Source organism: Phoca vitulina, unplaced genomic scaffold (assembly GCF_004348235.1).
Source record: "Phoca vitulina isolate PV1807 unplaced genomic scaffold, GSC_HSeal_1.0 scaffold25, whole genome shotgun sequence".
Lineage (NCBI taxonomy): Eukaryota > Metazoa > Chordata > Mammalia > Carnivora > Phocidae > Phoca > Phoca vitulina.
This window is the reverse complement of record NW_022589728.1, coordinates 18,018,919-18,045,667: the sequence shown is the minus strand read 5'-3', so window position 1 is coordinate 18,045,667 and position 26,749 is coordinate 18,018,919. Positions and strand designations below refer to the sequence as shown.

Sequence of the window (26,749 nt, the reverse complement as noted above, 5' to 3'; positions counted from 1 at the left end):
TTTTGACCACCTTCCTCTAATTCCCCTGCCCCCACCCTTCACCTCTGTTAACCACAAGTCTGATCTCTTTTTCTGAGTTTGGTTTTATTTTCTGTTTAAATTCCACATGTGAGATCATGCAGTATCTGTCTTTCTCTGACTTACTTCACTGGGCATAATGCCTTCAACTCACCAATAGTGTGCAAGCAAGGGTTCCATGACAGCATTTGTTCTCTGTCTTTTTGATGATGGCCATTCTAACAGGCATGAGGTGATCTCTTTGTAGTTTTAATTTGCACTTCCCTAATGACTAGTGATGTTGAGCATCTTTTCATATACATCTGGTCTAATTTTAAGGCCACAATTATTCAAGCAAGTCAGTAACTGAATGCTGATAAGTTTTTATAAAATCAAATTATGTATTATTCTTTAGTAAGATTCAATGCACGTCAAAAATAATTATTGTTTCAGTTGACAATAAAACAACCATTCTATGAAAATTAAATTCTACATACCCAACAGAATAGTTTATTTTTGCAATGGGGACCTTCATTCATTCAGAACATCTTCCTTAAAAACTAAAGTGACAGGCACTGTGCTAGGCAGCAAATACACAATGGCAGGCAAGCTGGCATACCACTGCAGTACAAGAGACAGTTGAGTAAGTTCAAAACTACACTTTACAGAGAGAATCAATGCAACAGAAGCACAAGAGGACAAAACATAAATAGCCAACACAATCTGGGAAAATCAATAAAAGGATAAAATTATCATACGGTAAACAAGAATACATTGAAGGAGTTGAGCAAGACTAACGTGATCCTATTTGTTTTTTTGAAAGGATAATGAAGGGCAGTGCAGAGACTTAGTGGGGGCGGGGGGGGGGGGGCTAGACCATAAAACAAAAAGAACACTAGAAAAAAAATCAGAGACAGCACAGGCCTGCATAAAATAATGTTTGTGGGATTAGAGAAAAATAAACTTATTTTTAAATTTAAGCAGTAGAATCAACTGAACTTATGTAATTACTTGCTGTGGGAGGCAAAGAAGGGAGTCAAAGATGACTAGGCAAACCCCTCACTGGACTACCAGAAAGTTTGAGAAGAGTAAAGGTAATCTTGCATATGTTAATTCTGAGCCCATGACATCCAAGTATCGACGTCCAACAGGACATTAGCTATATGGGTCCAAAGTTCAATAAAAAAAATTTTTAAATTTTAAAAAATCAGGATTGGAATACAGATTTAGAGGTCATGAACACACTGATGGTATATAAAGCCTCTGAGTGGACAAGGTCAGTCAGGGAATATACGAAATGAAAAGGCCTAAGACACTGCCCGAAGGAACACCAATTAAGGAATAAGCAGAGGTCACTGTCTTTAAACTAGACTTTAAACTCTCCATCATTTGTGCATGTAATAAAGAATAATTCTTAAATTCTTAGTAGAATTTAATAGAATAGAAACAGAGAGCTTAAATAACCTGTGCCAGGTCACAAAGGCATGACATGTACAATCCAGAGCAAGCTGTAACCCAGAATTTCAAAGTGATTCTGTCTAACCTTACTGAATCAGAGAATCTACTATTAAACTTCTAAAAAAATTATCTCTTACAATAATCAAAATTTCAATTCATAAAAATTTAGGGCTAGAAGATAACCCAACTTTTTTTATGTTACAGATAAGGAAATTGGGGTCCTTAGAGATAAAGGAGCTTTTCCAAAATATAATACTAAAAATTTAAAAAGAGCCTGGGGGTGCCCAGGTGGTTCAGTCGCCTGGGCATCTGATTCTTGATTTCGGCTCAGGTTATGACCTCAGGGTCCTGGGATCAAGCTCCACATCAAGCTCCACTCTCAGTGGGGAGTCTGCTTGAGATTCTCTCCCTCTGCTGTTCCCCCTGCTCATGTTCTCATGCTCACATGCTCTCTCACTCTCTCTCAAATAAATAAATAAATCTTTAAAATAAATAAAAAGAGCCTGAATAGTCAAAGCAATCTTGAGAAAGAAGAACAAAGCTCAAGGTATCACAATTCCAGATTCCAAGATATACTACAAAGCTGTAGTCATCAAAGCAGTATGGTACTGGCACAAAAACAGACACATAGATCAACGCAACAGAGTAGCTCACCCAGAACTAAACCCACACTTACGTGTTCAATTAACCTATGACAAAGGAGGCAAGAATATACAATGGGGAAAAGATAATCTCTTTAATAAATGGTGCTGGGAAAACTAGATAGCTACACGCAAAAGAATGACACTGGATGACTTTCTTACACCATACACAGAAACAAACTCAAAATGGATGAAGACCTAGGGGCACCTGGGTGGCTCAGTCGTTAGGCGTCTGCCTTCGGCTCAGGTCATGATCCCAGGGTCCTGAGATCGAGCCCCGCATCAGGCTCCCTGCTCTGCAGGAAGGCTGCTTCTCCCTCTCCCACTCCCCCTGCTTGTGTTCCCTCTCTCGCTGTCTCTCTCTGTCAAATAAATTAAAAAATTTAAAAATCTACAAAGACCTAAATGTGAGACCTGAAACCATAAACTCCTAAAAGGAAACAGGCAATAATCTCTTTGACATCGGTCCTAGTGTCATTTTTCTATATATGTCTCCTAAAGCAAGAAAACAAAAGCAAAAACAAAATACTGGGACTACACTAAAATAAAAAGTTTTTGTACAATGAAGGAAACCATCAACAAAACAACAAGACAACCCACTGAGCGGGAGAAGATATTTACAAACAATTCATCCAGTAAGGGGTTTAATATCAAAAATATATAAAGAACTTACACAACACCAAAAAAAAAAAAAAAACCCACCACATAACACAGTTAAAAAATGGGTGGAAGAGGGGCGCCTGGGTGGCTCAGTCATTAAGCGTCTGCCTTCGGCTCAGGTCATGATCCCAGGGTCCTGGGATCGAGCCCCGCATCGGGCTCCCTGCTCTGCAGGAAGCCTGCTTCTCCCTCTCCCACTCCCCCGCTTGTGTTCCTGCTCTCACTAACTCTCTCTCTTTGTCAAATAAATAAATAAAATCTTTAAAAGAAAAAAAAAAAGGGGGTGGAAGACAGGAAGAGACATTTTTCCAAAGAAGACATAAAGATGACTAACAGACACATAAAAAGATGTTCATCACCATTAATCAGCAGGGAAATGCAAATCAAAACCATATTTATATCTGTCAGAATGGCTACAATCAAAAACATAAGGAACAACAAGTGAAGAAAAAGCATGTGGAGAAAATCATGTGGAGAAAAAGGAACCCTTGTGCACTGTTGGTGGGAATGTAAATTGGTTTAGCCACCACAGAAAACAGCATGGAGTTGGCTCAAAAAATTAAAAATAAATATAACATATGACCCAGTAATTTCACCACTGGTTATTTAACCAAACAAAAACATTATTTTGAAAAGATATATCACCCCTAAGTTCACTGCAACATTATTTACAATAACAAGATATGGAAGCAACCCAGTGTCCATCAATAGCAAACATATAAAGAAGATATGGTTACATATATGGAATGGAATATTACTCAGCCATAATAAAGAGTAAGATCCTGCCGCTTGCAACAACATGGATGGATCTAAAGGGTATTCTGGTAAGTGAAATAAGTCAGAGAAAGACAAATACCATACAGATTTCCCTTACATGTGAATCTAAAAAACAAAACAAACAGAAAAGAAACCAGACTCAAATACAGCAAACTGAACTGGTGGTTGCCAGAGGCGAAGTGAATGAGGCGGATGGGTGAAATAGATAAAAATCCAAACTTCCAGTTAAAAATAAGTCACAAAGATGAAAAATATAGTATACTGAATAGAGTCAGTAATACTGCAATATTGTTGTATGATGACCACACTTATCATGGTAAGCAATGACTAATGTATAGAATTGTTGAATCAATATGTTGTACACCTGAAATTAATATAACACTGTATGTTATTTATACTTCATAAAAAAATTTCATAACCATAATCAAAAACTCAGTATAGCTGCAATATTAACTTCTGTACAATTCTAATATAGTAACAATTAAAACATTCACTAAATAGCATTTTGTATCCTCTAAGCATCTCTGCATCCACATTTTTATTCAATTAACACATTTTCCCTCTCACACACAAATCCATTCAAATTTTTCAATTAATTTTTACTTATGTTGTATATACTTACTGCCATGATTTCCATAAATTATAAGGGAATATCATTTAAAATGGGTAGATTCTTCTCAGTATGCATTATATTTCCTTTGCAGACAGTATAGTCATATGTAAGATTCCAGATATCAAAGAGTTACTGCGATTCCAAAGAAACCTTTTTTTCTGACAACACAGAACTCTTTCACAACGGCCTGCTAAGAATACTTTAAAATCAATTTAGCATACCTAATGACATACCTAAAGAACTCCTGGTCTGTTGACTGTTTGGTGGTATGTTTTCCTTAGCCATGGAGATTAATATTTTACTGTTTTCAGAAAGCTTCTCTGATGCCTTTCCCTGAAAGAAACATTATATTTACAAAAGTAAGGGCGGGGGGGGGAATCTACAAAATACACACTCTATCCCAATAATTAAATTGGGATTTACAACAAAATTACACAATACGTCATAGAAGACATTTAAGTGTTAGGTTTGAGGAATTAACCAAAAGTATTTAACAGTGTAATAAATGTAATAAATTCTAATTAAATATTAGAATTCATATATCAACAAATATTCACTGAGTTCCTACTACATAGTATCCCAGGCACTGGAAACACAAATGAAAAAAACATATGAGAATCTCTGCCATCATGGAGTTCAAACTACTGAGGGGACAAACGATAAACATACTATGTAATTAGACTGTGTAATACATAGACAGTAATTGGTAATGTCTATTGGAAAAAAAATGGAACATGGTAAGAAGGGCCATAAATGATGCAGGAGGGACTGAAAGACCTCACTGAGCAGTGATACTTGAATTAGGACTTAAAGATCATGATATATGTATAACTTAATATTAGAAATAATAAAATTATATTTAAAACTATGTAATAACCCTTTTTAAACACCGTAAGCTACTTGTAAGCGGAGAGTGGTTAAAACCACAGACTTTGGGGCTGGACACATGATGGTTCCAATCATGAAGCCACCACTGTTTGTACCTGGATGAATTACTTAACCCCTTTGAGCTTTACTTTCTTGATCTGTAAAACAAAAATATTCCACGTACTTAACAGGGACATTATGATTAAATAAGATAATACATGTAAAGTCCTTGACACAACTCCTTGACCAGAGCAGCTATTATGGAACGAAGGCAATACAGTACATTGGTTAAGAGAGCAAGCATTACAGTCAGGATATCAGGAATCAAAGCCTACTTCTATTAATTCTGTGACCTTAGTCTCATTACTTAACTTCCCCATACCTCAGTTTACTCATTTAGAAAATGAGCATAACAACAGTATTTATCTCACAGATTCACATGAATCATAAATGTAACCTCTTAAGACTAAGCCTCATCCATGAAAGGAAAAAACCTGCAACAAAGAATACTCTATCCAGCAAGGCTATCATTTAGAATTGAAGGAAAGAAAGAGATTTCCAAACAAAAATTAAAGAAATTCATCACCACTAAACCAGCCTTACAAGAAATGTTAAAGGGGATTCTTTGAGTGGAAAGGAAAGACCACAGCAGGAATAAGAAAAGTAGGAAAGGAAAAACTTTCACAGCTACATATTAACATAGTAAAATAGAATCATCCCTTATAAAACCAGTATAGAGGTTAGAGTACAAAAGAAGCAAAATCAAATATATCTATAGGGGCGCCTAGGTGGCTCAACTGGTTAAGTGTTATGCTCAGGTTATGATCCCAGGGCTCCTTACTCGGCAGGGAGCCTGCTTCACCCCTCTCCCTCTGCCACTCCCCCTGCTTGTGCTCTCTCCCACTCTCTCTAAAATAAATAAATAAGATCTTTTAAAAATATATATCTATAAAAATCAGTAATGGGATTCACAAAAATAAAAGGATGTAAAATATGACACCATATACCTAAAACGTGGAGTAGAAGGGAGTAAAAATTTAGTGCTTTACAATGAGTTCAAACTGAAACAACCATTAACCTAACAGACTGCTATATGCATAAGATGTTATATACAAACCTAATGGTAACCACAAATCAAAAACCAGTAATAGATATAAAGAAAAGAGAAAGGAATACAAGAATATCACTAGAGAAAGCCCATCAAACCACAAGAGAGCAAGACAAGAAAGGAACAAAGAACTATAAAAACAACCATAAAACAATTAACAAAATGGCAGTAAGTACATACCTATCAATAAATACTTTCAGTGTAAATGGACTAAATGCTCCAAAAAAGGATATAGGGTGACTAAGTGGATAAAAAAGCAAGACACACAAAAAAGGGCTGTATCATGAATGGCACATGTAGGGCAGCTGCATTGCTCTTCCTGTGGAAATGACATCAAGAGATTTCAGAATCATCAATTTTTTGGTACCTGAGCAGCCGGTGATCGTTGGTCCTGGTGCCCCATTAAAGGAAAAAAAGGGGGGGGGGCAAGATATAAGATATATGCTGCCTACAAGGGACTCATTTCAGACCTAAAGATCTATGAAGATTGAAAGTGAAGGGACAGGGGAAGAGCAAGACGGTGAAGGAGTAGGAGACCTCAATTTCGTCTGGTCCCAGGAATTCAGCTAGTTATCAAACCATTTAGAACACCTACAAACTCAACAGGAGATCGAAGAAAAAAGAACAGCAGCAATTCTCTGAACAGAAAAGCGACCACTTTCTGGAAGGTAGGACGTGCGGAGAAGTGAATCAGAGGCGATATTCAGGAAGATAGATGGCGGGGGAGGGGGCCTCCATCAGTTGCTACCAGCAAGTGATAGAGCAGCGGAGCACAAAATTGGAAATTTCAGAAGTCTGCTCCACTGAGGGACGTTGCTCCACTGGCTAAGCGGTGGGGAAGCGGGGGGACCCTCGCTGGGACAGTGTGGTCTCAGGACCCTCGGGGCCACAGAAAGACGGGCGTGCCTGAGTGTGACAGAGCTCCCAGGTATCGGAGCAGGGAAGCCAGCTGCAGAGACAGAGCCGAGGAGTGGGTTCTCAGCTCAGGTTTGCCATAAACCGTGATCCGTGGCATAGTCGGGCCACTGTTCAAGCAGGGACCCAACAAGTAGCAGATCCTCCCCCGGGGAGGAGCGACGCAGGAACCCAATGCAGGATCTCCTGGGTTTGGGACTCCAAACGGGGTCATGTGCCAGAGATAGAAATGCTCGGTCACAGGCCAGGTGAGCACGGAGTCCAGCCAGAGTCCAGGGAGACAGGAGTGATTGCTTTTCTCTGAGGGCTCACTGAGGAGTGGGGCCCCGAGTTCTCGGCTCCTCCGGGGTGGACACTGGGAGGCCGCCATTTTCACTCTCATCCTACAAAGCTGTACGGAAAGCTTGCAGGGAACAAAAGCTCCTGAGAGCAAACCCAAGCAGATTACCTAGCCCACCCCCGGCAAGAGTGGGGAATTTCCGCCTCAGGCAGAGGCATTTGAGAATCACTGCAACAGGTCCCTCCCCCAGAAGATCAGCAAGAACATCCAGCCAAGACCAAGTTTACCAATCAATGAAAAGACAAAACCCCAACCCTAGAGGAATACAGCACATAGGATTCATGGCTTTTATCCCCATGATGCTTCAGTCTTTCGAAGTTAATTTTTTAAATTTTCTTTATTGTTTTTTTTGGTTTTTTTTAGTTGAATTTTTCTTCCCTTTTTCAACCAACATCTTATCAATTCCTTTCTTAAAATTTTTAATTTTCACTTTTACATTCATATTTTATCCCTTCATTGTATTTAACCTTATTTTTTGTATATATATAAGTTTTTATTTAACATTTTGGGCTACAGTTTATTCTAACAAACAAAAATGTACCCTAAATCTAGTGTATGACATTGTCCTAGTCTCCTGTCTGATCACATTCTTTTTTTTTTTAATTTTTTCGTTTTTTTCAACCAACTTATCATCACTTCCTTTTCTAAATCTTTTTTTTTTTTTAAGATTTTATTTATTTATTTAACAGAGAAACAGAGAGAGAGAGAACAAGTAGGCAGAGAGGCAGGCAGAGGGAGAGGGAGAAGCAGGCTCCCCGCCAAGCAGGGAGCCCGATGCGGGGCTCGATTCCAGGACCCTGGGATCATGACCTGAGCCAAAGGCAGCCGCTTAACCGACTGAGCCACCCAGGCGCCCTCTAAATCTTTTTTAATTTTCATCTTTACAGTCATATTCCATCCCTTCATTGTATTTACCCTTATCTATATATATAAGTTTTTCTTTCTTTAAAATTTTGGGAAGCAATTTCTTCTAACGGGCCAAAATCCACCCAAAACCTAGTGTGTGGCTCTGTTCTATTCACCAGCCTGATCATATTCTTCCCCCCCTTTATGTTCCCCCCAGTTTCGGGTCTCCTCAGATTTGTTTAGTGTATATTTTTCTGGGGTCACTGTTACCCTGTTAGCATTTTGTTCTCTCATTTAGCTATTCTCCTCTGGACAAAATGACAAGACGGAAAAACTCACCTCAAAAAAAAAGAACAAGAGGCAGTACCAACTGCCAGGGAACTGATCAATATGGACATTAGTAAGATGTCAGAAATAGAGTTCAGAATGACGACTATAAAGATACTAGCTGGGCTTGAAAAAAAGCAGAAAATACTAGAGAATCACTTTCTGGAGAAATAAAAGAACTAAAATCTAACCAAGTCGAAATCAAAAATGGAGGCTCTAACTGCTAGGATAAATGACGCAGGAGAGATAATTAGTGATATAGAAGACCAAATGATGGAGAATAAAGAGCTGAGAAAAAGAGATAAACAACTACTGGATCACGAGGGCAGAATTCGAGAGGTAAGTGATACCATAAAGGGAAACAACATTAGAATACTTGGGATCCCAGAAGAAGAAGAAAGAGAGAGAAGGGCAGAAGGTATATTGGAGCAAATTATAGCAGAGAACTTCCCTAATTTGGGGAAGGAAACAGGCATCAAAATCCAGGAGGCACAGAGAACCCCCCTCAAAATCAATAAAAATAGGTCAACACCCCAACATCTAATAGTAAAACTCACAAGTCTCAGAGGCAAAGAGAAAATCCTGAAAGCAGCTCAGGACAAGAAGTCTGTAACCTACAACAGCAGAAACATTAGATTGGCAGCAGACCTAGCCACAGAGACCTGGCAGACCAGAAAGGACTGGCATGATATATTCAGAGCATTAAACGAGAAAAATATGCAGCCAAGAATACTATATCCAGCTAGGCTGTCACTGAAAAGAGGAGAGATAAAAAGCTTCCAGGACAAACAAAAACTAAAGGAATTTGCGAACATCAAACCAGACCTACGAGAGATATTGGAAGGGGTCCTCTAAGCAAAGAACAAACCCAAAAGCAACATAGACAAGAAAGGAACAGAGAAAATCTATGGTAACAGTCACCTTACAGGCAATACAATGGCACTATTTTCATCTCTTTCAATAGTTACCCTGAATGTAAAGGGCTAAATGCCCCAATCAAAAGACACAGGGTATCAGACTGGATTAAAAAAAAAAAAAAAAAACAAGACCCATCGATATGCTGTCTGCAAGAGACTCATTTTATTTTTTTATTTTTATTTTTTTATTTGAGAGAGAGAGAAAGCACGTACAGAGAGAGAGTAAGAGGGAGAGTGAGAGGGAGAAGCAGACTCCCCGCTTATCAGAGAGCCTGATGCGGGGCTCGATCCCAGGACCCTGAGATCATGACCTGAGCCGAAGGCAGATGCCCAACTGACTGAGCCACCCAGGTGCCCCTGCAAGAGACTCATTTTAGACCTAAAGATACCTCCAGATTGAAAGTGAACGGGTGGAAAACCATTTACCATGCTAATGGACACCAAAAGAAAGCTGGGATGGCAATCCTTATATCAGACAAATTAGATTTTAAACCAAAGAATGTAATAAGAGATGAGGAAGGATACTATATCATACTTAAAGGGTCCATCCAACAAGAAGATCTAACAACTGTAAATATTTATGCCCCTAACATGGGAGCAGCCAATTATATAAGCCAATTAATAACAAAATCAAAGAAACACAAGGACAATAATACAATAATAGTAGGGGACTTTAACACCCCCCTCAATGAAATGGACAGATCATCTAAACAAAAGATCAACAAGGAAATAAAGACTTTCAATGACACAATGGACCAGATGGACTTCACAGATATAGTCAGAACATTCCATCCCAAAGCAACAGAATACACATTCTTCTCTAGTGCCCGTGGATAGATCACATCCTGGGTCACAAATCAGGTCTCAACCAGTACCAAAAGATTGGGACCATTCCCTGCATATTTTCAGACCACAATGCTTTGAAACTAGAACTCAGTCGCAAGAGGAAAGTCGGAAAGAACTCAAATACATGGAGGCTAAAGAGCATCCTACTAAAGAACGAATGGGTCAACCAGGAAATTAAAGAAGAATTAAAAAAAAATTCATGGAAACAAATGAAAATGAAAAAACAACTGTTCAAAATCTTTGGGATGCAGCAAATGTGGTCCTAAGAGGAAAGTATATAGCAATACAAGCCTTTCTCAAGAAACAAGAAAGGTCTCAAGTACACAACCTAACCCTACACCTAAAGGAGCTGGAGAAAGAACAACAAATAAAGCCTAAATGCAGCAGGAGACGAGAAATAAAGATCAGAGCAGAAATCAATGAAATAGAAACCAAAAGAACAGTAGAACATATCAACGAAACTAGGAGCTGGTTCTTTGAAAGAATTAAGAAGATTGATAAACACCTGGCCAGACTTATCAAAAAGAAAAGAGAAATGACCCAAATAAATAAAATCATGAATGAAAGAGGAGAGATCACAACCAACACAAAGCAATACAAACAACTATAAGAACATATTATGAGCAACTATATTACAACAAATTAGGCAATCTGGAAGAAATGGATGCATTTCCTAGAGATATACAAACTATCAAAACTGAACCAGGAAGAAAGAGAAAACCTGAACAGACCCATAACCACTAAGGAAATTGAAGCAGTCATCAAATATCTCCTAACAAACAAGAGCCCAGGGCCAGATGGCTTCCCAGGGGAATTCTATCAAACAGTCAAAGAAGAATTAATACCTATTCTTCTGAAACTGTTTCAAAAAATAGAAATGGAAGGAAAACTTCCAAACTCGTTTTATGAGGCATTATCTTGATCCCAAAACCAGACAAAGACCCCATCAAAAAGGAGAACTACAGACCAATATCCCTGATGAACATGGATGCAAAAATTCTCACCAAAACCCTAGCCAATAGGATCCAACAGTACATTGAAAGGATTATTCACCACGACCAAGTGAGATTTATTCCTGGGCTGCAAGGGCGGTTCAACATCCGCAAATCAACCAATGTGATACAATACATTAATAAAAAAAAGAACAAGAACCATATGATCCTCTCAATAGATGCAGAAAAAGCATGTGACATCTTGATTAAAACTTTTCACAGTGCAGGGATAGAGGGTACCTACCTCAATATCATAAAAGCCATCTATGAAAAACCCACAGCGAATATCATTCTCAATGGGGAAAAACTGAGGGCTTTCCCACTAAGGTCAGGAACACGGCAGGGATGTCCACTATCACCACTGCTATTCAACATAGTATTAGAAGTCCTAGCCACAGCAATCAGACAACAAAAAGAAATCAAAGGCATCCGAATAGGCAAAGAAGAAGTCAAACTCTCACTCTTTGCAGATGATATGATACTTTATGTGGAAAACCCAAAAGACTCCACCCCAAAACCGCTAGAACTCATACAGGAATTGAGTAAAGTGGCAGGATATAAAATCAATGCACAGAAATCAGTGGCATTCCTATACAACAACAAGACAGAAGAAAGAGAAATTAAGGAGTCGATCCCATTTACAACTGCACCCAAAACCATGAGATACCTAGGAATAACCCTAACCAAAGAGGCAAAGGATCTGTACTCAGAAAACTATAAAATACTCATGAAAGAAATTGAGGAAGACATAAAGAAATGGAAAAACCTTCCATGCTCATGGACTGGAAGAACAAATATTGTGAAAATGTCAATGCTACCTAGAGCAATCTACACATTTAATGCAATCCCTATCAAAATACCATCACCTTTTTTCAAAGAAATGGAACAAATAATCCTAAAATTTGTATGGAACCAGAAAAGACCCCAAATAGCCAGAGGAATGTTGAAAAAGAAAAGCAAAGCCTGTGGCATCACAATTCCGGACTTCAAGCTCTATTACAAAGCTGTCATCATCAAGACAGTATGGTACTGGCACAAAACCAGACACATAGATCAATGGAACAGAATAGAGAGCCCAGAAATGGACCCTCAACTCTATGGTCAACTAATCTTCGACAAAGCAGGAAAGAATGTCCAATGGAAAAAAGACAGTCTCTTCAACAAATAGTGTTGGGAAAACTGGACAGCCACATGCAGAAGAATGAAACTGGACCATTTCCTTACACCACACACAAAAATAGACTCAAAATGGATGAAAGACCTAAATGTGAGACAGAAGTCCATCAAAATCCTAGAGGAGAACACAGGCAGCAACCTCTTCGACCTCAGCCGCAGCAACTTCTTCCTAGAAACATCACCAAAGGCAAGGGAAGCAAGCGCAAAAATGAACTATTGGGACTTCATCAAGATAAAAAGCTTTTGCACAGCAAAGGAAACCGTCAATAAAACCAAAAGACAACCGACAGAATGGGAGAAGATATTTGCAAATTACATATCAGATAAAGGGCTAGTATCCCAAATCTATTGAAAACTTATCAAACTCAACACCCAAAGAACAAATGATCCAATCAAGAAATGGGCAGAAGACATGAACAGACATTTTTGCAAAGAAGACATCCAGATGGCCAACAGACACATGAAAAAGTGCTCAACAATGCATCAGGGAAATCCAAATCAAAACCTCAATGAGGTACCACCTCACACCAGTCAGAATGGCTAAAATGAACAAAGCAGGAGACGACAGATGTTGGAGAGGATGCGGAGGAAGGGGAACCCTCCTACACTGTTGGTAGGAATGCAAGCTGGTGCAGCCACTCTGGAAAACAGTATGGAGGTTCCTCAAAAGTTGAAAATAGAGCTACCCTATGACCCAGCAATTGCACTACTGGGTATTTAACCCAAAGATACAAATGTAGTGATCCGAAGGGGCACATGCACCCTGATGTTTATAGCAGCAATGTCCACAATAGCCAAACTATGGAAAGAGCCTAGATGTCCATCAACAGATGAATGGATAAAGATTATGTGATACACGTGTACGTACACACACACACACACACACACACACACACACTGGAGTATTATGCAGCCATCAAAAAAATGAAGTCTTGCCATTTGCAATGACGTGGATGGAACTAGAGGGTATTGTGCTAAGTGAAATAAGTCAATCAGAGAAAGATAAGTATCATATGATCTCACTGATATGAGGATCTTGAGAAACAAGACAGAGGACCATAGGGAAAGGGAGGGAAAAATGAAACAAGACAAAACCAGAGAGGGAGACAAACCATAAGAGACTCTTAATCTCAGGAAACAAACTGAGGGCTGCTGGAGTAGAGGGGGTGGGAGGGATGGGGTGGCTGGGTGATGGACACTGGGGAGGGTATGTACTATGATGAGCGCTGTGAATTGTGTAAGACTGATGAATCGCAGACCTGTACCCCTGAAACAAATAATACATTATGTGTTAATAAATTTTTTAAATAAATAAGTAAATAATAGATAAATAAATCAAAGAAGTGAAGGGACAGAATAACATTTAGCATGCAAATGGAAGTGAAAAGAAAGATGGGGTAACAATACTTATATTAGACAGACTTTAAAACAAAGACTGTAACAAGAGGCAAAGAAGAACACTACAGAATCATAAAGGGAATAATTCAACAAGGAGACATTACAATTGTAAATATTTATGTACCCAACGTGGGAGCACCCAAATACATAAAGCAGCTATTAACTAACATAAAGGAAGTACCAATCAATACTACTATTGATAGTAATGATAGTATTGGTAGTAATAGTAGTAAACAGGAGATTTTAACACCCACATACAACAATAAATAGATCATCCAAACAGAAAACCAACAAGGAAACAGTGGCTTCAAATGACACATTTAACAGGTGGATCTAACAGATACATTCAGAAACATTCCATCTTATTAAATCAGCAGAATACACGATCTTTTCAAGTGTACATGAAACATTCTCCAGAATAGATGACATATTAGGCAACAAATTAAGTCTCAACAAATTCAAAAAGATGCCCAAATGGAAAGATATTCCATGCTCATGGATTAGAAGAACATTGTTAAAATGTCCACACTACCCAAAGCAATCTACCGATTTAATGCAATTTCTATCAAAATACCAATAGCATTTTTCACAGAAATAGAATAATTGTAAAATTTGTATGGAACCGCAAAAGACCCCAAGTAGCCAAAGCAATCTTAAAAAAGAACCAAAAAACTGGAAGTACCACAATCCCAGATTTTAAGATATACTACAAAGCTGTAGTCATTGAAATAGTATGGTTGTGGTACAAAAATAGACACATAGATCAATGGAACAGAATAGAAAGCCCAGAAATAAACTCAAGCATATATGGTCAATTAATCTGCAACAGCAGAGACAAGAATATGCAGTGGGAAAAAGACGGTCTCTTCAACAAATGGTGTTGGGAAACCAGACAGCAACATGCGAATGAATGAAACTGGATGACTTTCTTACACCACACACAAAAATAAATCCAAAATGGATTAAGACCTAAATGTGAGGCCTGAAACCATAAAACTCCTAGAAGAAAACATAAGCAATAAGCTCTTGGACACTGGCCTTACCATGATTTTTCTAGGTATGTGTCCTTTGGCAAAATTTAACTATTGGGACTACATCAAAATAAAAAGCTTCCTCCAGCAAAGGAAACCATCAACAAAACAAAAAAAAACAACCCACCAAATGGGAAAAGATATTTGCAAATGATATATTCAATAACAGGTTAATACCCAAAATATACAAAGAACTTAAACACCACCAAAACCCCAATTTAAAAATGGGTAAAGGACCTGAATACACGTTTTTCCAAAGAAGACCTACAGATGGCCAACAGACACATGAGAAGATGTTCACCATCACTAACCATCAGAGAAATGCAAATCAAAACCACAATGAAATATCACCTTAACCAGTCAGAATGGCAACAATCAAAAACACAAGAAACAAGTGTTGGTGAGGATATGGAGAAAAGAGAATCCCTCATGTACTTTTGGTGGGAGTGAAGACTGGTGCAGCCACTGTGGAAATCGGGGTGGAGATTCCTCAAAAAATTAAAAAAAAAATTACCGTATGATCCAGTATTTCCACTACTGGATATTTTACCCAAAGAAAATGAAAACATGAATTCAAAAAGATATGTGCAACCCTATGTTTATTGCAGTATTATTTACAACAGCAAGATATGGAAGCAACCCAAGCATTTATCCATAGATATACACACATACACACATACATATATACACAATGGAGTATTGTTCAGCCATAAAAAAGAATGAACTCTCACCATTTGCAACAACATGGATGAATCCAGAGGGTATTATACTAAGGGAAATAAGTCAATCAGAGAAAGACAAATACCATGAGATTTTACTCATATGTGGAATTTAAGAAACAAAACAAAGAAAAAAGACAATCAAAAACAGGCCCTTAAATTTGGAGAACAAACTGGTGGTTGCCAGAGGGATGGTGGCTGGGGGTGAAGAGCATTAGGAGTATACTTAGAATGATGAGCAATGAGTAATGTACAGAATTGCTGAATCACTGTATCGTACACCAGCAACTAATATAACACTGTATGTTAATTATACTGGAATTAAAAAAATAGAATAAAAGACTAAGCCTCTTCCATAATTAGCACACAATAAATATTAGCTATGTAAGTAAAATTCCCTCATAATGACGGTAACCATATTATTTATGTCAACCAGATGCCCATACCTTTGCCCAAGACAAATGCTAAACCAGATGCGACACTGGACAATAGGTAAACCAGGACTGTCTTGGGCAAGCCAATATATACGGTGACTCTGATTAAAATGGACTATATGATGGACAAGATTGATCTATATCCTATATATTATCAATACATTGAGCTCAAGAGAGAAAGTGCCCCATCTGTCTAGATTAGTGCTATAGTAGAACTTAACATAGTATCTAGCACAGTCTCATTAAGTATTCACTAAATGGATTAATCACTCTTTCACCAAAACTAGGAAAGCTTTAAGGAAGCTTTTTCAAACATTGCTTTCAGAAACACTTGAACAAATTCTAATCTGAAAAGCAAATATACCAAAATAAACTATTCCAATAAAATCACTTTTGTAAATTTAAAAAAAAAAATTTAAGACACTAATTTATTGAAGTTGTACTTTTCACTTAGATTACATAGAATATGAGAACATGTTTTTATATCTATCACATTCTGAGAGCTCCTTGTACTAGAAGTAGTCTCCTAATCATATTATGAAGCACAGCAATTATTATTATAAACCCTAATAAGAGAGAAGAAACTGAGATACAAAACACAACAGAAAAACTACATTCAAAATCAATGCAATCTTGTCCAGAATCAGGCTCTCAGACTCTGAGTGACACGACACCCAAAGAAAAGTATGAAACAGAAGATTCTCACTCACTGAAGAGGATGGTTTTTTTTGTTTGTTTTTTTTTTTATTCATGAGAGTCAGAGAGAGAGAGAGAGAGAGGCAGAGGCAGAGGGAGAAGCAGGCTCCCCGCCTAGCAGGGAGCCCGATGCGGGACTCGATCCCAGGACCCCGGGATCATGACCTGAGCCGAAGGCAGACGCTTAACCATCTGAGCCACCCAGGCGCCCATGAAGAGGATGTTTTGCATTTACACAAAGCTAATCTTCAGAGACAATTTTAATGAAACATGTTGAAAGAAAATTATTAACTTTACCTTCATTTCCATGTAAGGTGGATCACTTTCCAGTTCTGCTTTGTCTTTGGCCAGTTTGGCTTTTCGCTCTTCAATAAACTCATCCAAATTATCAGCCATTTTGCAGATACTAAAAAACAAACTTCATCAGCACAGCTATACCACAGTATTTTTAGGATAATTAACAACACGCAAGCTTAGCCCACATTTAGTATTCAATTTCACTTACCAAACTGAGAAATTCAAATAAGCTTGACCAAAATATTCCTGCTTGCTTCTCTCCCAACCCACCCCCAAAACCTATGACATATATTAAATATCTGAAAAGAAATAAAAAAGAATATGCACAACTACCATCATCATCTCTCTCTCTCTCACACACACACACACACACACACACACACTTTGATTCATAAGTCAAAAAAAAAAAGAAAAGAAAAACTTTTAAAGAAGTGCTTTAATTATTTGGAGGTAATTTCAAACAAAAAAAGTTACAATAAGAACAGCACAATGAACACCCATATATTCTTTACCTATTTCCTATTAAGATTTTGCACAACTTGCTTTGTTCTTTGTGCACACAAGTTCATTCTCTCTACACATACAATTTTATCTAAAATTTTTCAGAGGGTGAATTACATACATTTACCCCTAAACACTTAAGAGTGTATTAAGAATTAGATTGTTCCTACAGACTTCAATATAATTATCAACTTCAGCAACACTGATTTTTATATCTAATCTACTGTCCATGTTCCAATTTTGTCAAATGACCTAACAGTGCCCTTTACAGCTTATTTTTCTCTCCCTCCAGCTCAAGACCCAGTCCAGGTCAAGTGTTGCAATTCTTTTTTATGCGTCTTTAGCCTCCTTCAATCTGGAAAATTTCCACAACCTTCCTTTGTTTTTCATAACATTGTTTTTTCAATATGGCCCACCTAACACCAACACTTCTAGCAGAACTTCCCCTTTTGGGGTTTGCCTACTGTAACTTTATAAATTAAATTCAGTTTATGCATTCTCAAGTGAAATACTACTTACATGGTGATGTGTCCTTTCAAAGTGTCAACAATTAGAGACACACATGTCCCTTTGCCCTTCATTAGTGATATTATTTTTGATTGCCTGGTCTACATGCTGTCTGATTTCTGCACGACTTTCCCTTGTAACTAATAATCAGCCCATAGGGAGATACATTTAGAACATGCAAACACTTCTTCCACTCAAAATTTCCTGGATTTAGCAACAACTGGTGATTCTTAACTGATGGAATCTTTCAATCAAGATGGCTACAAAATACTAATTTTCCAATTCTACCACTCCCTGCATATTTATTTACCAGTTGGCACTTATTCTATTCTATGAGCCCTTCCTTCCTCCGATGTATTTATCAGCTTATTATCAGTATGGACTCATGAATTCCTTTTTTTTTTTTCCAGTAAGGCCTGGAATTCTTATATTCATAAATTTACTCACTTTACTGAACAATTTCCCTAAGTTTTGGTGAATTCACAGTTGTGCAATTATCACCACAATCACATTTTCTAATGCCTCTATGACCCCAAGAAGTTCCCCTGTGCCTTTTTGTAGTCAGTCCTTACTCCCACCCTCCTCAGGCAACCACCAATCTGCTTTGTCTCTATGGTTTTTGACTAATGTAGAAATTTCATATAATTGGATCATACAATATGTAGTCTGGCTTCTTTCACTTAAAAATGTTTTTGAGATTCATCCTTGTAGTTACATCTATCAGTAAGTAGGGGGTATTTTTATTGCTAAGCAGTATTCCATTGTATGGAAATACCAGTTTACCTATTTACCCATTACTAGACATTTGGATTGTTTCTATTTGGGGGCTATTTATGAATAATGCTGCTATGAACATTTGTGTTCAGGTTTTTGCATGGACATATGCTTTGAGTTCTGTTAGACATGTACCTAGGACTGGAATTACTGAGTCATATGTAACACGTTTAACATTTTGAGGAACTGCAAAACTGTTCCTCTAAGTATAACATAGCTGGACCATTTTACATTGCAACCAGCAGTGCATCCTGACCAACCCTGGGTATTTTCAGTCTTTTGGATGTTAGTCATTCCATTTTTGATCCTTAGTCACTGGATATGTAATAGTATCTGATTGTGGGGTTTTTTTTGGTTTGTTTGTTTGTTTGTTTTGATGTAGTGTTCCATGATTCATTGTTTGCATATAACACCCAGTGCTCCATGCAGAACATGCCCTCTTTAATACCCATCACCAGGCTAACCCATCCCCCCACCCCCCTCCCCTCTAGAACCCTCAGTTTGTTTCTCAGAGTCCATAGTCTCTCGTGGTTCATCTGATTGTGGTTTTAATTTGCGTTTCTTTGAAGACTATAACATTGAGCATCTTTTTCTGTGTTTATCTGCCATTCATATATCCATGTATTTAACCACTGGCAAAATGTCTATTCATATCTTATGCCAATTTTTAAAATTAAATTGTTTTATTATTTAATTGTAAGAGGTCTTTATATATACTGGATACCAGTTCTTTATCTAACATGTTTTGTAAATATTATCTCTTAGCGTATGGTTTAAGTTTTCTTTCTTTAATAAGACTATTTTTTAGAGCAGTTTTAGGCTCGCAGCACAACTGAGCATAAGGTACAGATTTCCCATACATCCCCTCACACATGCATAGCCTCCCCTATTATCAACATCCCCCACCAAAGTGGTACATTTGTTACTAGTGATGAACATACATTAATACATCATTATCACCCAAAGTTCATAGTTTACATTATGGTTCACTTTTGGTGTTATACATTCTATGGTTCAAACATAGGTATAACAACATGTATCTACTATTACAGTTTCATACATAATAGCTTCACTGTCCCCCAAATCCTCTGTGCTCCACCTATTCATTCCTTCCTCTGCTCTGAACCTTGACAACCACTGATCTTTTTACTGCCTCCATAGTTTTGCCTATTCCAGACAGTCAAACAGTTGGAATCATACAGTATGTAACCTATTCAGATTGGCTTCTTTCACTTCTATGCATCCAAGGTTCCTCCCTGTCTTTTTGTCTTTGTAGCTCATTTCTTTTTAGCACTGAGTATTATTATATTGTCTGGATGCACCACAGTATATTTATCCATTCTTGTACTCCAAATTTTTGGTTGCTTCTAGATTTTAGCAACTATGAATAAAGCTGCTGTAAACATCTGTGTGATGATGTCTTCTAAAGAGCAAAACTTTTTAATTTGTATAAAGTCCAATTAATTCATTCACTAATTCATTCATTTTTCATCAATTTTCAATCATTTGTGCTTTTTGTGTCCTATGTAGGAAATTTTTGCCTAACCCAAAATTGCTGATACTTTCTTCTACATTTTTAGTTTTCTAGTTTTATATTTAAGTCTATGATCCATTTCAAGTTAATTTCTGCAAATGGTGCCAAGAGTCATCAAGGTTTAATTTTTTTTCCATGTGGATATAAAATTATTCTAACACCATTCTTTAAACTATCCTTTCCTTATTGAACTTGGAATTTTTTTTAATTTTTTTTTTCAAAAACATGAAACTTAGTGACTAATTAGATGTGTGGCAAGAAAGAAGGAGTCACTGATGACAAAGGTTTTAAGTCCAAGAAACTAAATGTGGATGGAATCCTGAACAAGAATAAGTTACAAGAAGCTGGCTAGCCTGGAAAGGTTTGGCTTAGATATGTTAAGTTGGAGTTAGTAAGATATGCTAATGGAAATTTCCAGCAGATACTTAGAAATTCAAGACACATTCAAGGAAGAAGACCACATTAGAAATGTTTGAGTTGATTATGTTAAAGATAATAGTTTAAGTCGTGGTAAATGAGCATGGAAAGGGAAAAAAAGATGACCCAGAACTAAATGTTGGGCAATGTTCACTTGAGGGGGTTACAGAAGGAGCTGGAAAAAATAGAGAGGAATATTTAAAAGGATATAAAGAAGACACAGTCAACATAATTTGTGGAGGAAAAAAAGAGATACAAGAAAGAACCGGTCAACAATTTCAAATGCAAGAGAGTTAAAGAAAAAAAAAAAGCATCCACAGAATTTAATACTTGTGGGACAATAACTTGTAAAAATATAGAAAAGTAAGCTTTACCTTAAAAAAAAAAAAAAAAAAAAAAAAATGCTGGGGCATCTGGGTGACTCAGTCGGTTAAGCGTCTGCCTTCAGCTCAAGTCATGATCCCAGGGTCCTGGGATGGAGAGCCCTGCATTGAGCTCCCTGCTCAGCGGACAGCCTGCTTCTTCCTCTCCCTCTGCTGCTCCCTCTCCTTATGCATACTCTCCCCCTACTTCCCTCTCTCCCCCCTTTCTCTTTTTCTCTGTCAAATAAATAAAACCTCTAAAAAAAAATGTTGAGGGGCACCTGGGTGGCTCCGTGGGTTAAGTGTCTGCCTTTGGCTCTGGTCATGATCCCAGGATCCTGGGATGGAGCCCACATCAGGCTCTCTGCTCAGCGGGGAGCCTGCTTCTCCCTTTCCCTCTGCCTGCCACTCCCCCTGCTCGTGCTCTCTCTCTCTCTCTCTGTCAAATAAACAAATAAAATCTTGTAAAAAAAAAAAAAAAGTTGAAATTTATATCAATTAAATAGTACATAATGTGAACTTCATTCTATTATTTACTTCTAAAAAGAACACTGATTTTAAAATAGGGCTTTAACAAAATACATTCCAAACCAACAAAAGTTAACATAGTTAAGCCATTTTTAATTTGCTAATTGTGACAAAAGATTTTTCCTAGTAAAAATTCAAGACAGCTCAACAGCATACAGTAGTTTTCATGTAAAAAAAAAAAAATCACTTTTAAAATCCCCTAATTTCCCTAAATATTTTATGTCTAATAGAAATAAAAAATAATGATGGGATAATACATATATGAAACAGAATTTTATACAAAATTTAAGCAGAAATGTCATTATCTAAAAAACAAAAAGTAACAAGCCTCTCACTCTGATCTAAGGTCTCCACAAAATACTGTTAACAATTATTAAATTAACATGTTCATTTAATTAAACAAATTTTGGAAGATCTCTCTTGAATTTATAGATACTTAAATTTCCCTTTAGTGTAACTTTTTTCTTTTCTTTTTTTAAAGTAGGCTCCACACCCAGCATGGAGCCCAACATGGGGCTCAAACTCATGACCCTGAGATTAAGACTTGAGCTGAGATCAAGAGTCTGACGTTTAACCGAGTCACCCAGGTGCTCCCCTTTAATCTAACACTTCAACATCCATTATAAATTCTAAAACTGATTTTATATAACCCTAGTAATATTTTTAAACAATGGTAGTATGTATATTATGCCATAACTAAAATATCAGATTTATTAGATATAAGTATGCATTTAATCATTTCTAATTTTGTTCTACTATCTGATTAGACTGTAGTATCTTTAAATTGAAGAGTCAAAGATACTAAAAAGCTTTCTCTTGACAATGCCCTCCAAAGACCACCAGGAACACTACTGTGGTTAAACTAGTTGGGTTTATTTTTCATTGCATCAAGGGACGCATCCTTGATACCCACCATGGGGAACTGTGGAGTATCTCAGCATGAAGGTGTTAGAAAAGACTAATAGGGTTTGCAGCTTGTTAGGTGATTTGGTAGCAGAGCTTTGCTCAGGACTGAAGGCTGTCAGAAAGTGAGAGTAATTCTATGATTGGACATCTTAGCAAATCTTATCCAAAGCTGTAACTGGTTAAGAGGCAGCCATCACTCATCAACTGGGAGAGGGGATGCTTGGTCTTTTGCGGCTTAGACAACATTCATGTTTTATCTGTGTTTGGACAGGATTATGGAGTGGTATTGTTTTTTTCTTGATCCATCACAGACACAGAGCTTTGTCGAATGTTGATGTTCTGTGCAATTGTTTTATCTTCAATGGAAGAACAACAAGCCTAAGCAGTAGTGCCAAGCCAATTCCTAGCAACACCAAGGCCTTGGTGATAGTGCAACCCAGCTTTCAGCTGTCATGACCACTTTTTTCTTCCTCACTCCTTCAAGCATATGAAAACTTACATAAAACATATTTCAACTACAAAATTACTCAAGATTTAGTGAATCACATAGACTGAGTTGGTGGGTACAGCTTAAGTACAAAATAAATTAAGTATATTTACAATTTAAAGATTAAGTTACAAGAAAAATCAGCTGAAAGAAACCTAAAGGGGATTTTTTTTTTCCCTTCACCCGACAATGTAAAAATCATTCACAGCTTCTTTTAAGGTCTTATTACCAAGTTGTTGTTTTTCCCCCAGTAGCTATGTACGTAGCATGTAGATGATAAATAGTTTTTAAGAAAATAGTTTAACTGAAAGATCTGGATTTGAAACCCAATTCCATCACTAATTGACTCCATGTGATCAACCTCAATATGTTCTTTAACCTCCCTCTTACTTTCCTCATCTGTAAAATGGAAATATCTACTCCAGAGCTGTTACGAAGAAAAAAAACTAAATGGTACATATAAAGTGTACGGCACACCTGACGCTGAGAAATCAACAAATTATAGCTGTTTCATTAACTCATTATATTTTCATAATACCTGTATACATCAGTAATCACCTTTTTAAAGAAAGCCTCCAAAGTACACTGGGATTTAAATCACCAGTAATTGACACTTGGTTATCATAATCCAATGAACATGTCTACGGGCACCTGGGTAGCTCAGTCGGTTAAGCGTCTGCCTTCGGCTCAGGATATGATCCCAGGGTCCTGGGATGGAGCCCTGTGTGTCGGGCTCCCTGCTCAGTGGGGAGTCTGCTTATCCCTGTCCCTCTGCCCACGCCCTTTCATGCTCCCTGTCTCACTCTGCTGCCTCTCAAATAAACAAACAAAATCTAAAAAAAAAAAAAATCAACATGTCTAAATCTTAAACTAAGGCCCTTTATGTTTATCATATAGATAGACATATAAGCAGACCAAAACATACACTCATTGTGCTAAGCCTTGATGAATCTAACAGAGGATCCAGAAAGAACTGAGTATGTCCAATTCCTTCTCCCCATTTCTTCAATCACAAAGAGAGGAGAAAATGTTTCCATCCTTTACCATCTGGGGTGAAGTGTAAATTTCCTCCCCACTATGGAAGCATAAAAAAACAGAAAATACTCCCCTCTCTTAGGAGGACATTATTCAGATGCTAGGGGGATGGAAAGTATAAGATATGGACCCTGCCCTCAGATTTAGACAAGATAATGCCCCATGTCACATGGCTACATCTGGCCAAACTTGGGGTTAGGGACTGATGTGAAATACCCAAAAAGGATCCAGCAGCAATATGAAGAAAACAACTTGAGTATGTCTGGAATTCAGAATAGAGTGCACGACAGGAGTGGGGGTTGGGGGGAAGGTTTAGTAGGTTTTTTAAATGATCATTACAGCTATAGGAGAAAAGGTTGCTTTGAAAAAGAGACCTTAGAGTGGGAGAACAGGGCTGAAGACAGAATAGCAGAGAGTGATAACATATGTCCATGGCATGCAGGGAGCCTTTGAGAGTCTTAGAAGAGAAGGGAGGAGGTGAACCAGAACAATGTATCTCATTTCCCATCCTTCCAGAGATCTTTCCACCAAATGAAAAGTACTTAATCTTTTTTTCCTGGCAGATGACATCCACATCATCACTGTGCTTCCATGGGCACACCCAAATTTGAACAAATCCCTCTAAATGTTGTTAACAAGTAACTGGGAGGAGAGAGGAAGGTTGAGAGTTAGGGTACAGATAGAGTGAATACATAAAAGTCTGATAAGTCCTTTAGCAACTTACATCACTAATGGTGATGAATAACACTAGCATAAATTAGATGGTCTTTGGGTCATGCAAAATTGCCAGAACACTTGCTCAAACACCTTTGCCTCACACTCAGTATAGCAGTGGAAACGCAAGTCAGAATGTTAAAAGAATAATCTGAAATCTGCTCAAAGTTTGTAATAAATCACACTTATCTGAGAACTTCATTTGAGTAAAAATGTGCTGAAACCATCCTGTTTCAATTTATCCTATTTAAAACCACCCGCTCCGTTTCAGGTCATCTGTACGGAGACCTAAAATTTCATCCCTGGGGATGATTTTAAGCAGCTATTTAACCACCAGAGTCCGTGTCCTCCTAGTGAGAATATGCAGAAAAGAAAGCAGCATCCCACTAGTTTACGTGGGATTCCCTCTTGTCAACATGACATGCCATTCTTTCATATAAAATAGAACCTCTCTGAGGATATATGGCTTTTTACAAACCTATATTGGTTGCTATTATGTTCTTGGCATTTTCCGAGGTCTTTGGAAACTAAGTGTTGGTTTGCTTCCCGGAAATGAAGGTAAACTTTTGAATCCTAAAATCTGAGAGCCAACTTCAAGAAATGAGTCCCACTGCTAACATTTACTGAAAATTGGATCCCAATCCCAGTTAACAATCCTAACAGGAAGGCAATTAGGAGAGATTCGAGCTCAAGGAAAACAGGGTATTAACAGCACCAACTTCACAGGGCTGTGGTGATTAAATAAATTTCACTTCCAAAGCAAAGCGCTCAGAACCGCGCCGAGCGCACACGCAATAAACGTTAACCATTAGCCAGCACCAAGCAAAGGAAAAGTGCTCCAGGAGGCTTAGCCCAGCAGCGGAGAGCGGGCTGTTGGGGAGGGAAGGCACGCGGCAGAGCTGTGGGTGGCGGCCCCGTTAGGAAGCGTCAACGCGTCGTCAGGCAACCGGGTCTCCACAGCACCCAAGGCGGCGGTGGCTGCTGGGGCCCCAAAGTCCAGACCGCGTAACCGGGGCACCGCCCCCGAGCCACCATGCAGCGGCGAGACCCCTGGAACCCTCGTCCCCGGGAACCAGGCACCGCCCCCGGCCGAACTGCTGCGAGACCCGGACCAGGATCCTGTACCTCGGATACCGCCCCCAGCCCTGAAGCCCCGAGACCCCGACCTCAACCCTGTAACTTGGGCACCGCCCCTAGCCCGGCGTCCGAGAGACCTCACCCGGCAGAGAACCCCCGCCCTCCCAACCCCGTAAGTCCCGCGCCGCGGCCAGCGTGGCCGCCGTGAGACCTCCACACCCAGGGAGCCCCCGCCCCTGCCCCGGGGCCGCGAACCCAACCCTGGGACACCACCTCCCCCCCGACCACACCCCGCCAGGGCCGCTTCCCACCAGTGGTGGACTAACGCTTACTCAAGAGAGCGGGCTTGCGTTGGGGAAGACGCACAGCGCCCAAGAGAAGAACTTCGCGGGCCGAAGAAGTGGCAACGGCCGCCCAGCACGGGAACACTGTGACAAGCCGACCGGCCCTGCTCCGCCTCTTAAGCCAAGCCCTCCGCCCGCCCTTCCCCAACGGACGAACGCGGCCCCGCCCCCACTACGGCCGCGGGGGTAAGGTTGCGTGATCGGGACGCCCCCTGTCGCCCCGGAGGCCGCAAAGCAGGCTCGCCTACACGTAGGTGGATACTCGGCCACCTAGTTTGTTGTTAAACCATGGGAAGTAATTCCCAAGCTAAATCGATTCTAGCCCCTCCAAACCTTCCAAGCCCCAGCCGGCAGGAGAGAAAAAAGGGTAGGGGTGGCAGTGAGAGAAAAAGTGTTGGCATACCTCTCCTGTGTATTTCTCCTCTCCTAGAAGTCTGGTAACATTCTGTCCTGGGTTTTTACTACTAATTTCAACATATTCGGTTCACTCCAATACTTAGTGGCCATG

At 38.8% G+C, this 26,749-nt stretch overlaps 1 protein-coding gene and 1 non-coding gene across 10 annotated transcripts in view; one reads left to right on the top strand and one right to left on the bottom strand.

Annotated features, from left to right (window-relative positions):
* The window catches only part of CSPP1 (centrosome and spindle pole associated protein 1), a 170,897-nt gene extending 144,516 nt beyond the window's left edge, over positions 1–26,381 (bottom strand). For 7 of the 9 annotated variants that reach the window (XM_032421731.1, XM_032421740.1, XM_032421735.1 and 4 more), the window contains exons 1-3: positions 26,230–26,381; positions 17,056–17,164; positions 4,380–4,479 (exon numbers count right to left, since the gene is read on the bottom strand). In XM_032421731.1, the coding sequence (XP_032277622.1) occupies positions 4,380–4,479; positions 17,056–17,154 (199 nt within the window). In that variant the 5' untranslated portion in view covers positions 17,155–17,164; positions 26,230–26,381. The remainder of the gene's footprint in view (positions 1–4,379; positions 4,480–17,055; positions 17,165–26,229) is intronic. The other 2 variants (XM_032421738.1, XM_032421737.1) reach the window with 2 other exon arrangements.
* Positions 6,389–6,523, top strand: LOC116643282. The gene has a single exon (XR_004301511.1). It is a non-coding gene; the product is annotated as a U11 spliceosomal RNA (small nuclear RNA).
* Positions 26,382–26,749: the final 368 nt, after the last annotated feature.